Source organism: Meriones unguiculatus, chromosome 2 (genome assembly GCF_030254825.1).
Source record: "Meriones unguiculatus strain TT.TT164.6M chromosome 2, Bangor_MerUng_6.1, whole genome shotgun sequence".
Lineage (NCBI taxonomy): Eukaryota > Metazoa > Chordata > Mammalia > Rodentia > Muridae > Meriones > Meriones unguiculatus.
The window spans coordinates 22,188,262-22,204,478 of record NC_083350.1 but is presented as its reverse complement, the minus strand read 5'-3'; the positions used below and the strand labels follow the sequence as shown (position 1 = coordinate 22,204,478).

The window sequence follows — 16,217 nt, the reverse complement described above, 5'->3', positions numbered from 1 at the left end:
GGTCTCCAGCGGGCCCCGCCCCGGCGCCTAGTTTGACGTCACTATCTGCGCCGCGCACCATAGATACAGGAAGTGGGACCAAAACAAAGGATCTCCGGCCGGGCGCGGACCTTGTTTCGCCGGTGTTCCTGCTGCTTCGCCCCGGCCCACCCCACAGAAGCCTCACCACCATGTCCAACATGGAGAAACACCTGTTCAACCTGAAGTTCGCGGCCAAAGAACTGAACAGGAGTGCCAAAAAATGCGACAAGGAGGAAAAGGCCGAGAAGGCCAAAATTAAAAAGGCCATTCAGAAGGGCAACATGGAAGTTGCGAGGATACACGCCGAAAACGCCATCCGCCAGAAGAATCAGGCGGTGAATTTCTTGAGAATGAGCGCCCGGGTGGATGCGGTGGCTGCCAGAGTCCAGACCGCGGTGACGATGGGCAAAGTGACCAAGTCCATGGCCGGTGTGGTGAAGTCGATGGATGCGACACTGAAGACCATGAATCTGGAGAAGATCTCTGCCCTAATGGACAAATTCGAGCACCAGTTTGAGACCCTGGACGTCCAGACGCAGCAAATGGAGGACACGATGAGCAGCACGACGACGCTGACCACTCCCCAGAACCAAGTGGATATGCTGCTCCAGGAAATGGCAGACGAGGCGGGCCTCGACCTCAACATGGAGCTGCCGCAGGGCCAGACCGGTTCCGTGGGGACGAGCGTGGCTTCGGCCGAGCAGGATGAACTGTCCCAGAGGCTGGCCCGCCTTCGGGATCAAGTGTGACGGCCGAACCAGTCTGAGGTTTCCTTTTGACGCGCTCTGTCTGCTTTAGAGAGAGGCTCTAGAATTGTGCCAGACTCCCGAACACTCTGCTAAGAACCTTTGGGTTTACAGCGCTCTCCAGATACGTTAAGAAATTCCAGTTTTTCTCCACTCCTAACTGGATTTTAAAGCTCTTCATGGCTTATGGTGATGTGTATTTTTATAGCTGCCTTTTAACAGAACTGGTTATTTTGCTGTATATAAATCTAGAAAAAAAATCGGCAGAACTCTAGTCCTCGTGTATTCCGTTTTCACTTAGAATTATCAGATTGAAGTTTTATTTTTAGTGTGGTTGATGGTACATAGACTGACAAACGGTGCATTAAAAAGAAGGAGGAATGGGTACATAGTTTAGTAACATATGTAAACACTTTGTTCAACTTACTCTTGGAAAATATTCTTTGTGTTTATCATTTGGTTTTCTTTGTTTTTGCCATCAAAGAAAGACTGTAATTGACTATGAATATATTCTCGTAACTTATACTGAAATTACCTTAGAAGATTTTTGCAAAATACTTTCTACATTCTGTTAATTCATGTAATAATGGAGTTTGTGTAACTGGGGGAAAATGCCTCATTAAAAATTAAATTTGTTCATTTATATTTTATTTACCAATAGTTCTTAAGACTCAGGAGGCTTAACATTTGATAATTTCTAGTTGTTTTCTAATGAAAGTCCACCCTTTATAGACTCTTGATCAAAATAATGTTTATCAATATGGCAGTCCTATTACATGCCTAAAATTGCCAAAGAACTGCTGATTTGGTCCAGGTAAACCCTGGAACTGTGTAATTATAGGTTTTGGTTTTATTTAATAACCAGAAATATAAATAAAATTAGAACAGCATTTTAAAGTTCTATTTGTATTATTTTATCTTAAAGCAGCAACTCTTTTAAAACCGCAAAAAGCCCAAGTTAATGCTATAGATATACAAAACGTAAATGTACTTTTAACTAGGTAGAAGTCTAGGACAAAGGAATTGGGATTAGATGGAAATAGAGGCTAGAAGCCTCCACTACCAGCTGCCTTCCTTTATAGCCTTCCGTGGAAAGCAAAGCAACCCCCACTTTCTTCTGTCCTCACAACTCAGAGAACAATTTGTATTTGCTTGTCACGTGTATTAACCTAAGTTAAGTACATACAGAGTTTGCTTTATTTAATTTCACATTTTCCTGAGGTTTTCTTTTTTTCCGTTAACAGAAATCCAATGTTTCAGACAAGATAGAGCCCCTGAAAATCTCTTTAAAAAAATGTATTGTAGTGTGGTTTTTCATGTAAATGAGTGTTTAATGAAAAAAGTATACACAGATGAGTACTGGCACTTAGTTAAGGTGTATGTGTTCATATATACGCATTTTTTTTTCACAAGTCTGCTTTATGGAACAACTCTTAACTACCCAGCATCCTCTCTCAAAGTTCCTTTTGCAGACAATGTGTCATCTTATATAAACAGTTGTGCTGAGTCAGGTGTGTGTGAATACAGCATGTGTCTTAATCCTTTATATTGGAAAATCTTGGTCAGTTACAACTTTTAAAAATAGCTTAGTATTGACTCCTTGTTAAATTGAAGACCCTTTTATATTGCAAGTATTTCCATCAAAATGTATTTTGTGAGATTGAAGAATACTATATATGCATAAAATCTTAAAATATGTTCATTTCCAATTAACATGGGGTATATAGCTGGGAAGTAGCACAATAGCTTACAGGGTTGGTATCTGCCCAGCTCTAGTGCTTTAAAGCCTATAAAATAAAATTTTAAAAAATATGTTCATTTCATACTTACCATATAAATGTACATTTTTATGAATCATAAACATTATTTTCAAAAGTACTACAGGCCCCATGAGTTATTTCCTTGCTTTTGGAATGGATGCAGTTTTGAATTTTAAAACATGAAAACTGGATAAATGTATTTTTTAATGGTGTATTATTACAGATGAGTATGGATCTCAGCATAGAATGAATGCTTAGCATCCATGAGAACCTGAGCTAGATTTCCAGCACCACACACACACACACACACACACACAAAAAGGGGTGGAGGGGAGAAAAACTTAAGGAGAACTCAGAAGTATATTTGGTTCTAAGCATGCTGTTTTTCCAAACTTGCCTTCAATCCTGAATTCTCATCTGGATTTTCTTCTGTATTTTGGGGAACCTTGATATTCTTACTCTGAATGTTTCTTCATGAACATAATTTTTTTTTCTAAGCTGGGTTTTAGAATTAACAGGAGGGGAAAACAGACAGATTGATGTGCAAACTCAACTTTCCTATATTAGTTTATTTTAGTGCAGGGCCCCAGAGGTGTGTTATTAACATAGAACATTCTTACCAGAACTGTTCCTCCTACTTACTGCCTTTGATTGGAGGAGGCGAGGGGAGAAGGGGAGTACCAGTCAACTCTGATGAACCTATTAACCCAGTCTATATGTAATCACTAGTGAATGATTTCACTGCAATACATAACGATATCCTTCTGGGGCCATTTGCTGTCAAAACGTAGCTCAAAACTACCAACAAAACCAACAAAGCAGGGAACAGTAAGCAAACTGATGAAAGGGCCTATTCTTTCCTTCCTTCCACTACTGAGTCTAGTAAGCTATCTGCTGGCTTTCCCCAAGTTCATTTTCTACAATTACATTGTCAGTCCCATAGGGAGCAGACTCAGACAGAATCCAGTCATACAGTAGGCTCCTGGCAATGTCTCAGAGAGTCAAGCCTTGCGTAGTGCTTGTGGCAGTGCCCAGAGTTCCCTGCTGACCACAGGCAGACAGGTAAGGCCAGTACAGTGAGCACAGGCCAGAGCCGTGGTCCTTTCTCACTATGTAGATATTTTTATTTATCAGTGCTTTTATATCTTGCAGGTAAGTATCATGATTCAGAGGAAAATTCCTTAGGGTCTCCAAACAGTTACAGCTTGCGCTTTTTTTTAAACAAATAATTTAAAATTATAAATAATAAAATATATAAAAAATTAATAAAAATAATAAAAAATTAAAAGGTGGGGGGAGGAGGCATTGTTTGATGTGCTGGGTGTTTAACCCAGATCCTCATTCATACCACATGAGCATTTGCCACTGAGCTGTATTCCCAGTCTTCTTCCCCCTGCTTTTTATCTTGAGACAGAATCTCATTAAGGTTCCAAGTTGGTCTTAATCAACTTTGTAGCTCAGGCAAACCTTGAACTCCTTGAATTCCTTGAAAACCTTGAATTCCTCTGCCATAGCCTCAGATTACAAACCTACAGCACCGGGCTTATTCCTACTTCCCATCCATAAACTAGTTAGTTAGTTTATGGTTGAAGTTTTCTTCGGTTTTGCAGCTCTGTGTAGGGTTCTGAACCCCAAAGAGACGTTTGCAGGAGACATCCCTAGATGGCCCAGTGTTCTCTGCTTCACATGTAACATCCCAATAAAGGAGACTTACAACTCTTGAACTTTCTAAAATCTCTGTCCAGTTAGGTACAAGCCTCAACTTGAAGAAGCACTTCTGCGGGCTGCTTGGACCTAGGCCAAGGGTCAGCTGGACAGAAGCTTGGAAAGAAGAGAGGGGAAGACTGAGGCCTCTTTGCCTTTTCATTTTGGCATCTCAGTCTCGAAACTTTACCAGGCTTCAGGAAGGTTCCCACCACTCCCCTCCCACCACTTCCTCTGGAAGGCAGTGTTTAATTACCTCAAGAACCTCAGATGTACTCTTTGTCAACCGTTTTTCACCCTTTCTCCTTGTAATAATTATCACCCAAATATATTATCTTCACCCACCTGCCTCCACCTTGGGTGCACCCTGTTTTAAATTGGTTGCTTCCTAAGCTAACTCTGACTCTAGCCACCGGATTCATAGTTAATCTTTAGCTCCTTCCAGCCCTTCTTGTCAAGGCCCTTGCTCATTGTTCCTCCTCTCAGTTGAAGGAAGAGTGAATGTCTGTTCCTTCCGTGGCTATTTCCTGACAACTGGGCACTTCACTAAGTGTTGGGGACCTCGGAGTCCCCAAGACAAAGTCCTGAGCTCTAGGTCCCTCCCAGGACCTGGGAAGCCAGGCCTCTTGGAGACAACGGCTCCCATGTGAAACTGGCTTTTGCCTGCAAGAGCAGGAGGAGGAAGTGGCCTGCTACTAGGAACAGGAAGGGCTTGAAAGATGGCAGCATATTGATTCATCTGCCACACCCTACATGCCCTGCCCTTGAACTGACTTACATTGAGAGTTGCTGCTGAGTGTACTGAAGAAATCTGCAGACACTTTCTCACCTCACACACTCATGCTCATCCTTCCGTGCCCTCACATTCACACACTCGTATTCTCACAAACAAATGCAAACTGTAATTACAGCATACTGTCAACTTCATGCACACTCAAACTTTCACACCCACATTGTTTTTTGTCCTCACTAGAAGCATTGCTTTCTGTTTTGTAGTAACATTGTAACTCCTTTTCCTACTAGGTTGGCCTTGAAAAGAGGGATTCATCCTCCCTCTCCGTTTCAAAGCAGCCATCACTAACAACTTTCCAGGACTGGGGAAGAGGGAAGGAGGAAGGAAAGCAGAGGTGAAAGGACAGAATAGCAAAGTCAAACAGAATGCAGGGTTTAGCCTCCCCTGGGGACAGATATGTATCAGCACCTAGGCCTGTCCATGTGTTGACTTTGCAAATGTCCTATTAATGTAGCCCCAAGCCCTGGGATAAAGTGACCAGAGAACAGGTCTAACCTTGCACTGGCTTCCCTTGCAGCTTCCTGGAAAGGATTGACAGTGTCAGTCTGGTTGACTACACTCCCACAGATCAGGTATGTGAAAGTAGAGCCATCAGAAGCTTCTGAGATAGACTGCCAAGAGCGTTCCATTATAATTTAGAAGATGGAAGAAAAATATATTCATAATCACTGCTGCTTGCTCCTTGCCATGGTGCACCCCGTGTTGGTCCTGCCACCAAGGCCTGAGCCTTCACTCCCCATCTTGTACTATGAAGCCTAGTCAAGCCCTTGCTGGTATGGAATGAAGATCCCACGTGGACTAGACATCTGTGATTCCCGGGCTTCCTAGGACCATCATTGAGAAAGCCAAGTCTTTACTTCCCTGTTTTGTACACTTGGTTTATTCAGCTTTGAACCCCATACTTGAGCCCCAAGCACCATAGCACATATCCAGATATGCCACAAGTGTGTCCCTTGGGTCAAGCCAGACAGAAGAAGGGAAGGGAAAGAAAAGAAAGCAAAAGGAGAAAAATGAGCTAGTGAACCACAACATAAGAGGGTGTTCTTTTAAACTCGCCTTCCTAACATCAAGCATTTGCAAGCTCTGGAGGCCTAGGCCTTGAATCTCCTGAAGGCCCTCTCTCCTCTGTGTCCCCTGGAGATCAAAGTTTTTCTCTTTCTTCTCTGGGGTCTCTGTCCCTATGGCTGACTCAAAGAGCTTAGAATGACCCTTTAGGGTGAGGTTCTCAAGGATTCCTGGGAAGTCAGTGGTTCCTAGGGAAGGTAGAGACATAAATAGCACAATGACACCTTCCTGGGACATGGAGATGTCAGCTTTGTGAAGCTGCCTAGCTTTTCCATGCCCTCAAGACCACACCATCTTTGATCTTACAGAGAGCAGAACTATGTAAGGAAGTTACAAGAAACCCACTAAAGTGAAGTAGCTTCTAGCCCTGAGATCCCTGACTTATGAATGAGAGTTCAGCTTCCACCCGACCCTTCCCAGTAGACTCCCAGGTGCAGCCATGGCGTCACAGGCCAAGACTTTGTCCTGAACCCTCTGCCCTGAGGTTGGCGTGAGTCACTGCCAAAACATCCTTCGAGGCAGGAAAGCACAGTTACTGTGTAAAGGGCCAAACTGATTAACTGTGGGAAGTTTCTAAAACGGAGCGTTTGTCTGTGTTTTAATTACTCCCTTTTTTTATGATAGACATTGTCATTTCTCAGTTACCAAACTTACACCTGTACACACTTTACTTTTCTCTTCTTGCCCCAGGACCTCCTCAGATGCAGAGTGCTGACATCAGGAATTTTTGAGACGAGATTCCAAGTGGACAAAGTGAACTTTCAGTGAGTGCATTGCTAAGGGTGTAGTCCGTGGCTGGGATGGGGGTATAAGGCCCAGCCTGCTGCCAGCCTCTGGGAAGAATGGGACCCACAAGGCTGAAGGGCTTGGGACTGGGATGCAGGGCAGGCTCCAGCAAGGGCACTGAGAAGCTCATCCACAGGAAGACATAGCTCCAGGAGCAGGAGGACATGAGAAGAAAGGCCAGGGCCCACCTGATGAGCTGCAGGGACAGCAAGGAAACTGTGCATGGGTACTTGAGCCAAACAGATGGAGAACCTCATCTGCCAGAATGCTGGTGACAGAGCCCTCCTGCCAGTCACTGGACAGAAGCGCCTGGTGATAAGAGGGCTATGGGTGTAGCTGGGTCAGAAGCCCCTCCCACTTCCCCAGGGCAAGACTGTCTTCTGAAGCTGACACAAGTTAGCAGAACTATCTGCCCGAGCGTAGACTTCACATGTACTTAGTATGAGATGTAACATAAACCAGGAAGTGCCATATCTATTAGACACCTATTATATGTCTCTAGACACTGCGACAGCTGTTTCTCTGCCATGCTCTTGGCTCCTACAACCACAACATAGAACAAAAGAGGAGGAACTGAATGAAGCTGGGCTAGGCTGCATGACTTGTAGCTCAAGATCCAGGGCTAAGACACATGAAGTGCCTCGTGAGCAGCTGGTCATTCTACAATAGAGGAGAAGGGTGAAAACATGCCCTCTACCCCAGTTTCCACGGATAACTGGTGTCTCTCTGTTTCTCTTCCGTAGCATGTTTGATGTCGGTGGCCAGAGGGATGAGAGAAGAAAATGGATCCAGTGCTTTAATGGTGATTTGCATGCTCCGTAGAGGGCTAGACGCTGGTTCCTACCACTGTCTAGCTGTGTTTTGATCAGAGAAACTCTAATCTATGTGCAAATAATTATAGTTATAATTATATATATAATTATAAACAAATATAATTGTTATACATAACCATGTTCTTTATATTTAAACATCTCACATTTCCAGTTACCTTCTTGGATAGACCCCTGGTCAAGTGCAGCAGACAGCCTACATTCAAGTCATGGTAGAGACAGTCCCCAACTGACAGTGTCTGGGACCTGAGCAGCCATAATCCCAGAAAAGCTGACATTGTCCCTCTAAAGTGCTTCCCTTTCTCTCTTTGCCCCAACTTAGATGTGACTGCCATCATTTATGTGGCAGCCTGCAGCAGCTACAACATGGTGATCCGGGAAGACAACAACACCAACAGACTGAGGGAATCACTGGACTTGTTTGAAAGCATCTGGAACAACAGGTGACAAATAAATTCAGGCTCAACACTGCATCGCAGGCCTTAAAAATACATTCAGAAGACTACAGATGTTGTCATTGTTGTTATCAAAACTGCTGGGTTTAGCCAAGTATGTCAGCACATACCTGTAATATTAGGAAGGCTAAATCAAGAGGATCAGAGTTCAAAGCCAGCCTGGGCTACGTAGCTAGACCCTGTGAACAAAAACATGAAGCTGAGCATATGGCTCAGTGGGTAACCCGCATGCCATGTAAGCATGAAGACTTGAATCCCCAGCACCCTCAAAAAAAATTTAAATACTGAACATCCCCATGAGCACCTGGAACCCAAAAACAGGGAAGCAGAGACAGGCAGATCCCTGGGGCTCCCTGGCCAACCAGCCTCGCCAAAATTGCAAACTCCAAGTCAAGGAAAAGACCTTGTCTCAAAGCTAAATAGAGAATGATTTTGGAAAATCTGGATATCGGTCTCTGGCTTCCACTGTTTCCTGCAAACACATGTGCACATATACATGTAAGTCCCATCAGGCAGACATACTTAACATAGGGAATATTCTTTGATGGAGCTCTTATAGGCCCTTCGCTTAGGACTGTTTCTGTCTGTTATATCTGGAGTTCAAAATTAGTTCCATTTCCTTGCTTTGTCCTGGCATCTTCCACATTTAAACTCTCAGTTCTCTAGCCTCAGCCTCCAGAGTTACTGGGGTTGCAGGTATGTGCCACCATGCCTGGTTTGTTTGTTTATTTGTTTGTTTTAAGAACCCAATTTAGAATGCTCAGTGAGGACTAGATGGTCTCTAGGATCCCTACAGCTCAAAGCCATACCTTTGATATTCCCAGACTCCCATAAGGGCAGCAGAAGTGATGATGTCAGAAACAAGTGTCCAACATACACTCTACTGCAGACTCATGCCCTTCAAAACCAGGCTCTCATACATGATCAAGAAAAATAAAAATTGACCTGTATGAGCCTGGAGTGCTGGCTACATAGGTAAGAGAGCACTAGCTGCTCTTCCGGAAGACTCAGGAAGATTCTCTGGACCCACATGATAACTAGCAATGGTAATTCTGAAAATTGTAACTCTAGTCCCTGGAGATCTGACAGCCTCTGCTGGCCTCTGCTGGCACAAAGGCATGCACACGGTACACTCATATACATGCAGACAAGACTTTCATAAACATTAAACATTCTTCTAAAAATTTAGGGTTTGTAGTGTCTGTCAATTGCTCCGCTACTCTCCTCCTTTATGGTATCCAAGTAAAGGGGAAAGAAATAGCATCAGGAAGCACCAGGTATGTGGAAACATGCTCTGGAGCAGTTTCCATGAATACACACAGCAAAATACCGACATTGTTGCAGTATGGAAAGAAGATTGCCTGTTCTAAGCCCAGCACTCAGGAAGGCAGAACTGCCTTGCTACAAAACTTCCTCAAAGACAGACAGAGATTATATATATAGAGAGAGAGATTATATATATTATATATTATATATTATACATTATACATTATATTATATATTATACATTATATTATATATTATATATTATACATTACATATTATATATTATATATTATATATTATATATTATATATTATATATTATATATAATCTTGTCTTAAAGTATGCATGAGAATAAAAAATCTAGGTATAAAGTTATAAAATTTTAATGGTAATTATCATTTGATATAATGTATTTGATCATATGTATATTTTTCTTTAACTTAAGCTTCTTTGTATAGCATCTACAAAAATTACATAAGTGGAAGAAAAAACAAAACTAGTGAATCTGAGGGGGAAGTGAGTTGCATTTACATTTGTTGTCAGGTTCCTATGGACTGATCTCTTAGCCTCCTGGGATTTCAGAGGGCTTTGTTTATTTGACAACTTAAGTTCCCATTGGCTAGCTTACCACCTCTGTTCCTGGGCCTCATCCCTTTAGCTTCTCAGATACCGCCCCTCCTCCCATATGCTAAGAGGAGATGAGACAAAGGAAGACCCATACTGACTACTAATTAAGATCCTTGTGACTGCCTAATGGGTCATTTGGTACTCTAGTAACATTTTAACTTCTCCCATTGGAGTCTTCTAGCCCATCAAACCCCAAAATTACATCACAGAAGCCCAAGTGTATTCATTGTTACCAATTAACAGGCTCATCGAGAAAGGAGCTGCTAAGTGCTAAGTCAGGGGGGGGGCGAGCGGGGCTTGGTGATTGCTAGTGCAGAGTGTGAATAATAGTATATCAAATGCCCGCTTCCCCACCACCTCTTTGTTTGCCTGTCTCACAGAGCTGGGGCTGGGGTTGAACTCGGGGCCTTAGACTGGGCAAGCTCCTGCCCCTAAATCACATCACCTGAAAGTCCCTATTACTGTGACGACATCGAGTGACCAGCACTTCCACAAGCTAGTACGGTGAAACTGGTGTGGATTTCTGTTCTTCCTAGGTGGTTACGGACCATCTCCATCATCTTGTTCTTGAACAAACAAGATATGCTGGCAGAGAAAGTCTTGGCGGGGAAGTCAAAAATTGAAGACTATTTCCCAGAGTATGCCAACTACACCGTCCCGGAAGATGGTAAGGTTTCAAAGCACAGTCTCACGTACAGCTGAGGGACCTAACTGTTCCTTCCTCAGAGTCCTGCAACTGTGAATCAGAGATGTCTGACGAATCTCAGAGCTTGCCTCAGATTAAACCACCCGCTCTGCTGCCCCCTCCTAAAGCGCCAGATACAGGGTGAGAGCAGCCTTATCCAAAATGCCTGGGATGGGAAGTGTCAGGGAGTTTAGGATTTTTTGAATGTTGCAGTGTTTTATCTGGGAGATGCGACTCATATTTAATTAAGCCCAAAATTTATTGAATGTTGAAACGTGTTTGTGTGCACCTCATATACACAGTGTGAGGGTTTTGACTGGACCGTGGCATGGAGCCAGGTGTGGGAGTTTCTATTTATAGTATGACGTCAGCACATGAAAAGTTACCAGATGTGGAATATTTGAGATTTTATGTGTTCAGTATAGGGATGATTGGTCAGTATTCAAATGTCCTACTTGGGATTTTACTTGTAAATGGCTTAGAGCTTGCCCATTAAAGCCGTGCCCTACAGGAAGGGCTAGTCTGACTGTGTCAGACCACCTAAGTTTTCTCATAGCACCAGCTAGATCTTTTGAGACCAGGAACATCATTCAAAACCCAACTAGTAACCCTAAGTATTAATTTCTGTTATTATTCCCATAGAGCAGTGGTTCTCAACCTGTGGATCATGACCGCTTTGGGGGTCTCATATCAGATATCTACATTAGGATTCACAACAGTATCAAAATTACAGTTATGAAGTAGCAATGAAAATAATTTTATAATTGGAGGCCACGGCAACATGAGGGGCGCTATTAATAGGTCACAGCGCTAGGAAGGTTGAAAACAACTGCCTTAGAACAAGAGAGGTAATGGAGCCTTGTCTAGGCCACATAGATAAAGTTGTGAAGGTAAGACGGGCCTCCATCACCTGGTGTCCCGAGCCTGTGCTGTGACTCCCATGGCCCTTGGTGACATTACTGGTGGTCGCACTGGGTGACCAACTACATCAGCCTCCTGAGATGGAGGGTCCAGGGCAAAGGCAAGGAATGTAGCTGGGCACACCCTTTAAATCCCAGAACTCAGGAGGTAGAGGCAGGCAGATCTCTGATTTCGAGGCCAGCCTGGTCTACAGAGTGAGTTCCAGGACAGCCAGGGCTACACAGAGAAACCCTGTCTCAAAAAACCAAAAAGAGGAAAAAAAGACCAAGAATGTAAACCAAAGAGCTTGTCTCCCATGTCCTGCCTGTGCTTTCGTTTAGTGCCTGTTGAGCCCCTAGGAGTTTCTGAGAGTGATTTGCTAAAGGGAAAGTCTGACCATTTCTAAACGTGAGCCTGTGAGCTAGATGAAGCCAAACAGACGGGGTGTTTCTAGAGCTGGAGTTGGGACCCCATGTCCTTAAGAACTAGCGAGGGTGGAGAGACCTCAGGCTAGCATGAAGCTTCTTTGCTCCTTAGGTTCTTTTTCATCCCTTCCACTTGTCCTTACCAGAGCCCCAGCTCTCCTGCATTCCTAGAAAAAATCCTGAGTGACATAGGACCATTTACAACAGCCCTGGCTGTGGGTTAGTTCCCTGTGGGAATCAGCAGGTGCTGCAGGAAGGGCCTGGGGTAGAGTTCTATCTGACAGGGTACAGCCTCTCCTTTGTAGCAAACTGCCAGCAGCTTGGGTGGGCAAGAGCATCTACCCTTTAGCACCAGCCCTGACTGCAGCCACTTTGCTTCTGTTTTGTGTGGTTCCTTGGTTTGTCTGGAGGTTTGTTCTTTGCAGGAGCCCACTGGCGGAGTCAAACAGTACCTGAGGGGGGAGTGAGGATTTAAAATAATTAAAAGAAAACCCACTATACATAGGACGGCTTGAGAGGGCTGTCTGTCAGTATGACTGACACAGCAACAGCAGCATGGGTTTATTCCAGGGTTCATTTTTTATACATAAAACAAAGACAAGTCACATCAATTCAAAAAGAAAAGGTTCATTGGAAATGCCCAACTTAGATTTCAAAAACTATCTTCCTATAGCGGCTAAAACTACTTTCCTAAAGCAGTTATGGTCCAAGGTCACACAGACAAGCGTTTAAGGAATTTAGAACATGCCTTTAAGGAATTTGGCGGAACTTCCTCCTTTCTTTGTCGAGGTAAAGGCCAAGATGAAAATATAGCAATGCAGCTTAAGGAGCGGCTCTCCGCAGTTCTTGTTTTGTTTTTGGAGACAATGCCTTACCTTGTAACTCTGGCTGGTCTGGAATTCATTATGCAAACCAGTCTGGCTTTGAACTCATAAACACACACATACACACTCTTGCCACTGCTGCCTCCCCAGGCATTAAAGGAGTGCATCACTACACCCAGCTATAGGCTTTTTTGGAGTTAGTTTACTCAGATCTCACCTCATTCTGGCCACGTGCTGCCCCAGGCTGATCCAGGGCTCCGGGAAAAGCTGCCCAGGCATGGGCTGCAATTGCTGTGGCTGGCTTCTCCATCCTCCCAGGGCATCATCTTGCCCTCTCACCAGATAACCACCTGTCTCTCACTGAATCCTAGTGCAGACAAAAGCTGAGTTCTGAGGAGGCTCTTACTGACATCACGTCTCCAGACGTGGTCCTGACCTTGTTAGGCCCAGCAAGAGCCTAAATATAAGAAGGTATGAAGAGAACTCAGGAAACTAATCATCCATGGATGCAAAAACACAAGAGACTTACTCTTCTTAACTATTGCAATGGGGTCACCCCTGCTGATCAGCTAGGAGTGGCCCCGGGAGACAAAGAGCTTAGGTTTTTAAAAGACACAAGGTGGGAATCTCCTGGGGTTGACTTCTTGGCAAGTTAGGATTGGATGAAGTGTCTAACTTTTAAAATAATTGGTTAGTTCTGGTCACCCTTAGGTCTAGTCAGCCCTGTCGTAAATATCTGATCGTCAAGTCAGTTTGGAATTTCCTGCCATCCACAGTTAAATGTGGGGGGGTGATTAACTCATCCCATGTCTGTTCTGAGGAATGGGGGTTACAGGCTTTGGATCAAAGGTCAGGAGAAGGATTGGGGCCATTTGGCCTAGTTTCCAAACAAAGCCATCTCACCGGCGCCAGCCGGTGATTTTTTTCTTCATTTAGTATAGATCTCTGCTTGTTCTCTTCCTTATCTCTGCCCTCACAGATGGCTAATGTCAGGAACTTTTACATTCCTCGGTTCTCTGGAGAAGCACTAAGAGGCTTTAATTAACATGGGCCTAAAACTTGCACGTGTGCCTGCATGTGTGTTTACTTGTCTTACCAGAGCATCCTTGGATTTCTGGCACGCACTATCTCTCTCTCACAGCCATATTTCTAAGGCACAAACTCCTATCCTGGCATAGGTAGTGACTGCTGGTAGTCTGGACTCATCATCCAGATTGGTGATTCTCAACTCTAACCTGACAAAAAAAAAAAAAAAAAAAAAAAAAAGCAAGAAAGTGAGGGTCCTGCAGCATGGCTGAAATGCACAGTAATTACACAGAATGAACAAACTTGAGCCAGGAGGACTTCGAGCTCTGTAAAGTGTAGAAAATGTAGAGTTGGGGTTGGGGATTTAGCTCAGTGGTAGAGCACTTGCCTAGCAAGCGCAAGGCCCTGGGTTCGGTCCTCAGCTCTGGAGAAAAAAAAAAAAAAAAGACAAAATAACAAAAAGACCAAAAAAAAAAAAGTAACTAGAAAATGTAGAGTCTGTAGTGCCAGAATCATACTTGCTTGATTGGGAATGAGAAGAAAGGGCTGCAGAGGAAGGTGGGTGAGCTTCTGAGGGTGCTGGACATATGGTTATTTTGGTCACTCACGTTGATCATAGTGATAATGTTGTGGCTGAATCGCATACCCCAAAAGACCACCACCAGGAGCCGAGTCCGTTGCAAAAAATGTGAGGATCTTTTTATTATAAATCATTACAAGCTGCAGCTTGGGCTCACACATCCCCACCGCCGAAGTGGTGAGAGCCGAGAGCCCTGTGCTCAGGTTAGTTGGGTGATTTAAAGATTCTGGTCCCTCCTAGCATGCCCAAGGCAAGGGCGATTCCTGCCTGGCCAGCATCTATAGGGTTGGAAGGCAAAAGGGATATTGTATTTTGAGTCGATTGGCTATAGGAAGGTCCCCAAACCATTAATGATCTGGTGTCCCTCCCTAGGGGGGGATGGGCCAGTTTCCCAGCAACTGTATCTCTAGTGAGTGGGGAAAGAATGCAGTAAGGCGAGTTCTTCCCCTCAGGGCATGACTGGACCTCTCCACCCAGCTGGTTCAGGCCTTAACCATTAGTAATAGCCACCGATTTTTAATCTTTTGGTCTCTCAATAATTTGAAAAGCCGTGATACTTGTCAGAAGGTATCAATGTGAACATTGGAAATATGTAAGTTTAGGATCTGTAAGGCATCTTTCCGTGTAACCAGTGCTTGGTTCCCAGCGGATGAATGGCCAGAGAGGAGACATCACCCGACCCTGAGATTCCAGGACATGCTTGGATCTATAGCCAGAGGGTCTGCTGCTGTGGACGTCCCAGGGGCCCAACATGAACCTATGCAGTAGCTGGAAGAGACTCTTCCTAAGAGCAAGACTGATTTTTTTTTTTAAGTTGCATGCATCCCAGACAGCACAACCTTCCTCTCTACCCTAGCTTGGAAGAGGAAGTGGAAGAAAGAGGAGCTCAGCTTGTCAGAATTCAGTCAGATGCTTTCTTGAGCCTGTACTTGTTCTAACAGGTTACTTGCCCTAACCTGTCTGGGTTGCTATAACAAAGTTCCTTGGGCAGGGTGATTTATAAACAACACAAGTTTTCTGGAGGCTGAGAAATCCAGCAGCTAGGGAGCAGCAGATTTGGAGTCTCTCTCTTCATGGACATGGACTTCTGTATCTTTGGTTCCTATCGATTAAATAAAATTTCATTTTTTAATTTTGACAGCAACACCAGATGCAGGAGAAGACCCCAAAGTTACGAGAGCGAAGTTCTTTATCCGGGATCTGTTTTTGGTAAGCGATTTTGTTGCCCTTTTGTTGTCTGGAGGCATGGCTATCTCGTTCTTTTCAATCATCTGTTCGTGCTCTTACCGTTTCCTGAAACCGTGAGCCAAGAGAGAAGCAGTTATCCTCCCCTGCCAAAGCACACTGCCTTCAAAGACGTTAGTTCTCCCATCCAGTGCCAAGGGACCAGCAGGAAACAGGGCTACACTCTTCACATGCATCTTCCAAACCGAAGAGAGTGCACACATTCAAACCTTGCTTCCTCCATCCAAAAGCACCAGCAGGATGACATGAGAAGGAACTTGCCCAAATTCTGGCTCCCTCCCTTTCTCAACTTGCCACATTTACTGTATGCTTTTTTTGTTTGTTTGTTTGTTTGTTTGTTTTGATTTATTGGTTTGTTTTTTTTTTCAGCATATGTGCTAGGCAAGCATTATGCCATTGAGCTGCATCCCAGTCCTTGATTTTTTGAGACAGAGTATACGTAGCTCAGGCTGGCCTTAACATCACTGTACAGCAAAGGC

General features: G+C 44.1%; 2 protein-coding genes across 3 annotated transcripts in view; both read left to right on the top strand.

Annotated features, from left to right (window-relative positions):
* The window catches only part of Gnal (G protein subunit alpha L), a 128,256-nt gene that overhangs the window by 107,087 nt on the left and 4,952 nt on the right, over nucleotides 1-16,217 (top strand). For both annotated transcript variants that reach the window (XM_060377141.1, XM_060377142.1), the window contains exons 6-11: nucleotides 5,542-5,596; nucleotides 6,780-6,853; nucleotides 7,619-7,677; nucleotides 8,028-8,148; nucleotides 10,590-10,720; nucleotides 15,635-15,702. In XM_060377141.1, the coding sequence (XP_060233124.1) occupies nucleotides 5,542-5,596; nucleotides 6,780-6,853; nucleotides 7,619-7,677; nucleotides 8,028-8,148; nucleotides 10,590-10,720; nucleotides 15,635-15,702 (508 nt within the window). The remainder of the gene's footprint in view (nucleotides 1-5,541; nucleotides 5,597-6,779; nucleotides 6,854-7,618; nucleotides 7,678-8,027; nucleotides 8,149-10,589; nucleotides 10,721-15,634; nucleotides 15,703-16,217) is intronic.
* On the top strand, nucleotides 3-2,645 carry Chmp1b (charged multivesicular body protein 1B). Its single transcript, XM_060377143.1, has one exon. The coding sequence runs from the start codon at nucleotides 171-173 to the stop codon at nucleotides 768-770; it is 600 nt and encodes a 199-aa protein (XP_060233126.1). The 5' UTR covers nucleotides 3-170; the 3' UTR covers nucleotides 771-2,645.

What these genes read in the sequence shown, in the direction of transcription:
- Chmp1b (XM_060377143.1), top strand. Translation starts at nt 171, where the DNA reads ATGTCCAACATGGAGAAACACCTGTTCAACCTGAAGTTCGCGGCCAAA.